The sequence below is a fragment of the Myotis nattereri genome, assembly GCF_964212035.1.
Source record: "Myotis nattereri genome assembly, chromosome: 4".
Lineage (NCBI taxonomy): Eukaryota > Metazoa > Chordata > Mammalia > Chiroptera > Vespertilionidae > Myotis > Myotis nattereri.
Window position 1 is genome coordinate 84685465 of NC_138079.1, and position 5678 is coordinate 84691142.

The following is a 5678-nucleotide window of genomic DNA, read 5'->3' on the forward strand; positions in this document are numbered from 1 at the left end:
TTAAGATTTTTTATTTAAGAAGTGTGGCATTTCTTGCACCTTAGTTACAGTAGAATAATCCCTCCCTGATACACATTAGCATCACCTAAGCTCCTGTCTGCTCCCTGATGTGGGCCTCATCGCTCCCTTCTCAGTGGGGGCAATTCCTTGAGCAGTCAGTCCCCTTTGATGACTGAGACCAAGCAAAGCATGTGGTTAGGGAGGAGCAGGGATTCAACTCTTTACTTCCATGCCCCTCTGTGCTCACGACTGCAGAATAAGGGTAGAGTCTGGTTGGAGTGAACCTGCAGCCCCTGCTTCAATGCACAGGAAGCCAGTGGAGCTTGGGCACTGGAGAGAGGACTCAGGCATGGAAGGTCCAGGAACAGAGAAGCCAGGAGAGATGGCAGGAATGAGGTCAGCAGCAGAAAAGATAAGCAGAGAGTAGAAGGGAGGCCCAGGCAAGAGTGAGAGTAACCAGCCAGAGAGGACTTGAACTCTAGCATTACAAAAATAACTCCAAATCAGACAAAACCCCTAAAAATTGCGTTAATAATCATTAAGTTTTATGGTGATCTAGCTAGGCACTGTGCTAAGCACTTAACATGTATGAATCTTGCCACATTCCTCAAACAACCTTGCCAAGTGATATTAAAAACCCCACCTTATAGAGGAAAAAACAAAGCACATGATTTGCCCGAGATCACCCAGCTGGTCAGCAAACAGATCACTCACCTCTTGAGGTGACTTGGGCAGGTCTGTTTCTAACAGAGAGGAACGGAGCTCTGGCTGAGGTGAGGGTGTCATGGGACAGGGGCCAGACCCCTGATACAATGAAATAGGATAAACTGTGATCAGTGGCCAAATTCCTAACTTTTGTTGTTCAACCATTTTTCTTGATCTTGCTGTCTCACTCCATACATTCCAGAACATTCAATGGATTTGTAATAAACTTCCAAGATGAAGGGAAATTTCTTGCTCATTGTTTGCCTAAAATCTTGGCTGGTGTCCATCTTATTAAACAAAACATATGCTCCAGCAACACCCAGAAATTCAGCTACTGACAGCCTTTTCCCTTCCTTCCTCAAGGATGACAGAAGCAGTAAACAGAGTTGATTCAGAGTCCAGTCCATTCTAGTTATTCACATCCTCATGTTCTATAAAGTCACTGCAAACACTAAATTAGCAAATACTGAGTCATTGCTCATTGCTCCTAGGGGAAATACAGACTCAGGTTGCTGTGAACCACTGGTCTCAACATCTTTATCAACCAATCAATACATAACCTTGTTTTATGTGTGTTTCTGTTTAAAGACACATTTAATATATATTGTTGATTCATTAACATTGAACTCACAGCCAACGGCACTATAACTCAATGTTTGAACAAAGCTTATCTATCACATGTATTTTCTCCATAAGGCACTTCACAACGGTCTTGTACTTGGCAACACTAGACAGCACATCTGCACTCTGCTTGGGGGCCATTCTAAACAGCAAAATCACCAACCAAAATCACACAAAAAGCAGAAAACATAGCACTAAATAGACCATGAAAAGGACACTTGTCGAGAGTATGAGAACTGAAACAGTATCCCCTGGTTGGATCTGAGTTGGGAATGAGTGTGTTAGGCAACTCATATTTTCCTCTGGCCTATGCATGTCCACAAATGATCACGAGAGAATCGCAAGTATTGATTTGATGAATACAAATAAATTTCAGCGTGTAAGCAAATTCACAAGGGTGAAATTTGCGAGTAATGAAGATGGACTGCAGCTTCCCTACTAGCTAGCTGTGCAGCCCTGAGCAGGACAAGCACCAGAGCCCACTTCCTCATCTCTAGAACACTTAACCAACCGGAGCCTTCTCCCAGCTTAAAGGTGTTGACACAGAAGAGCGGGCCATGAAAGCTTTGTGAATGGGCTCAGAAAGCATTCATTCCCTTATCTCCAATCCATACACTGATAAGAGGCCTAGGCAAGAGTTAGGAAGTGCTCAAGGCCACACAGCTTAAAAGCATCAACCCAAGATGTTCCTCTGAACCTACTGCTGAAATAACTGCTTATGAAAATGGGCTTTATCATCCTTATTCTCCCCCCCCCCCCGCCCCCTCCTTTTCCTTCTCAATTTTTCTTCTCTTGGCCCAGGGAGATTGGCTACATGGAGGAAGAAAAAGAGCCGATTAGTCTAGGCAGGAAAATACCGTCTCACAGCAAGCCTGCCTGTGGGGAGTTCATGGAGTCAAGTGCAGGCATTGAATCTCAACACATCACAGCACCCTAGTCATCTTCATCATTCAGCTTTCTCCAGGCCATTCATTCACAAAATAGACAAATATCTGCATTTTTCTAGATGAAATGAATGCAGAAGGAGCCATTTCTAAAGACAGATGACTGTTCTTTTTCCTTCAGCAAAGTTTAAAAAGGTAAAAATTATCATATTATGGGCACAGTGGTCATGGAGAGAAAATGAGGCCACTGCTCAACAGGGGAAATTGCTCTGCTTGCCTGGGAATGTTTTAGCATTAAATTAACTCTCCTATCTCCTGCCTGCTAATAGGAAAGCATTCACCTCTCTGTTTGGCAGGGGATCTACATTTGCATTTAGATGGAGCTGTTGTAAAGATGGCCCAGTGCAGGGGCCTCCATCCCTTATTTACAATAGCAGCTGGGTGATAAAATGATTATCACATAAGTGGTTGTTTCCCTGGTTTTGATAGGGCTGGAGCTAGAATGGGAAAGGCTGTCATCTAAATGAGTCAATGAAAGGGAAGAATAGTTTTTTCACGGGTGAGAGCTCTGTGGCTTTCTGACAACACTGAGGCATGCTATCTCCCTCCTGACAGCCAGAGCCAGGCAGCTCTGACAACTGGATGCAGGTAGAAAAGGCCGCTAACATGGTTGTTTCAATGGACAGACGCCATGCTAACAGTTTGCACTTCATTCGGGGTAGGCAGCATATGGATTGTTGCTCCCATTTTTCAGATGAGGAAACTCAGACTTGGAGTGGAGTGCAATGATTCTCCCCTGGACATACCTAGAAAATAGCAGAATTTGACTGAGAACCTAATCCCAACACCATATTCTGTCTATTGCCAGCAACTTCCTGATCGTCCATCCTACCAACATCTTCTTAAGTACCTAGAAAGAAGGTCCACTGAAGTGGGACTCTAGAAAGCAAAAAGCCATTCTGATTAATGCAAATAACTATGTGATCTTGGACATCTCCCCCCACACTCACACCTTTTTTTTTTTTTGCCTCAAAGTTTTTATCTGTAAACATTAAGGATTTGGACAAATGTATTGGTAAGAAGAGCCTGCCTCTCTTGTCTGAATGTTCGGGCTCATTCCAACATCACATCTGTACCTGTCCTGTGGACTGTCTGAGCAAAATGTGCAGCTGTTGCTGCTGTGAAGGAAATTAGTCTATTCCCAGATCTAGAGAGGTGTTTCTCGGACTTTAGCAGCCATCAGAATCCCCTGGAGTTGTTCAAATACAGTTTACTGGGCCCCAGAGATTTTTATTTCTAACAAGTTCTTAGGAAATACTGATGCGGCTGGTCCAGAAATGACAGATGGCATTTGGAGAACCACCGCTACAGAGATGAGAAAGCTCAGACCATTGCAGGAAGGGCTCTCACCCCTCGCCTTGGCTGTCAGAACTAGAACTTTGTCCATTCCTACCATTTTTGCCTACCTGTGATGACATCAAAAGGTGTAAACCCAACCAACCAAGTATATTACTATCGAAGTGCCCTTATTGGCTGTGAGAATAGTGACCATAGTAACTGAGCAAACCAATTTATGGTTTAGAGGAAGTGATCTTGAAATGTGTCAGGGGAAAGTCTTCTTATGCAGAAACTATAAAACCAAGTCATGCAAGGTCGTTGGAAAGCTGATCGACTTATGTGCATTGGCAGTAAGTCCTATAATCCGTAGAAGTATAACTTCCCTTTGTCAGGTGATAGATACCAAGATAGACAGAGTTGGACCCAGATCAACTCAATGGACCCAGAGGAGGAGCATCCAGGGAGACCCAGAATAATATCCAGATAAGAGAAGCACTGCCTTCAAGCGGATATTGTGCTGTCCCTCTAGGCCCAGAAAATGGGCATGCTAATCAGTTTTTGTGTCACTGCTTGCAGGCTGGAACCTACCTGCACATCCCAGCCTGGGAGAAGTTATCAGAAAGCAAACTTCATGTCTCTGTGGCTGGGTACCAGGCACTCCCAGCACACTGGGATAATGAGATGGTCCCCAAGGCTTCCTAAAGGAATTAAATTCCCTTTTCCTGAGTGTCCCACTGTTTCAGGCAATTGTTGCTCCAAAGACAATGTCCCATGATATTTGACAAAATTATCCTCAATAAAAAAATAAAAAAGTTGTTTAATAAACACTGAAAGATACGGCTTTTGTAGGCTGATCATGTTCTATTCATGAACCCCGTGAAAACAAAAGACAAGAGGAATGAGGTGCTGTCAGCTCTCTCAGAGGCTAGATTTTCCCAGCTTGGGGCAGACACTTATATCTGAACAATGAAGCAGGGGAAATTCTTTTATCATTCACAGAACAAAACAGAGAAAAGAAGTCCAGAATATCCAAAACAGTTTCTCCCCAATCTATATTCTTTGTATTCTTTGGTCTCAGAATGTTGTTATCCAACCCCTAAACCCCCACAACATCCCTTTCCCTCCCCATATTCACACACACACACACATACACACACACACACACAGGATCCCCATACTTGCTCTCCATATTCCCCTAGTGCTATCCCCTTGGCTAAGGTCAAGGAGTCAGGTACACAGGACTGAGGAAATAAGGATAAGGAAGAGGAATAACAACTCATGACTGAGTGTTCTTATAGGCTAGGCATGTGACATGTATCTATTATAGTCCTTGCACAGGATTTGTTCTGTGGATGGAATTAGCTATGATGGAATTAATTAGCTACGATGGAATCACTAGTATGTTTCCAAGAATCCCCTTCCCTGTACTGTTCTGGGTCAGTGTGAACCATAGCAGATATTTTATATGAGATTTAGAAGGTGGACCTGAAGTAACAGATATATTCCTTATTTTCCTGGAAGATGGGCGCTGGGCTCCAGGCATTATCTCAGCAAAGGTATGCCATCACTCATCTCTGGAGCACCTGGTTGGCATTGTGAGGGAGCTTACTGGTCACACAGTTAGTAAATGGTGAGGCTGAAATCCCAACCTTCAGGTTTTGATTACTCGAGTAGTCTAACCACATTTTAGAGCAGGGGCCAGGGAGAAAGGGGGATTTGGGGAGAGCTTTCTGAAAATGCACCATTTTTAACCTGAAAAGACAGTTTTCCTCTATTTGTAATCTAATAAATAGATATATAGGTAACATTTAAGAGAACTTTATACACAGCTACTGAGTATAAACAGTGGCTGATCCTTTGGTTGAAACTTCAGCTTTCATTAAAGCATCTTGCATCACCAGCGCTCGGAAAACGAGTCAGTACAGATGCCTGGATAAGTGAAGCAGGCTGAATGTCTGTACTGGGTGCTGACAGAGGAAGGGTTAAAAGTTGTCACCTGTTACTGTTCCTTCAACTCCAGCCCACCCACCCCCACCTCCAGGGATAATGACCTCTGAGAGAGGAGGGGGAAGGCCTGACAGAGTGTGGAGGGAAAATGTAGATGAAAAGAAATCAGAAGGCCTTTTCTTT

At 43.7% G+C, this 5678-nt stretch overlaps 1 protein-coding gene across 1 annotated transcript; it reads right to left on the minus strand.

Moving 5' to 3' along the window:
* Positions 1-811: 811 nt before the first annotated feature.
* Positions 812-1112, minus strand: LOC308518540 (protein CEBPZOS-like; the record flags this gene model as incomplete). The annotated part of the gene is made up of 1 exon (XM_081090276.1): positions 812-1112. The coding sequence occupies one exon, from the start codon at positions 1110-1112 to the stop codon at positions 849-851; it is 264 nt and encodes an 87-aa protein (XP_080946402.1). The 3' UTR covers positions 812-848.
* Positions 1113-5678: the final 4566 nt, after the last annotated feature.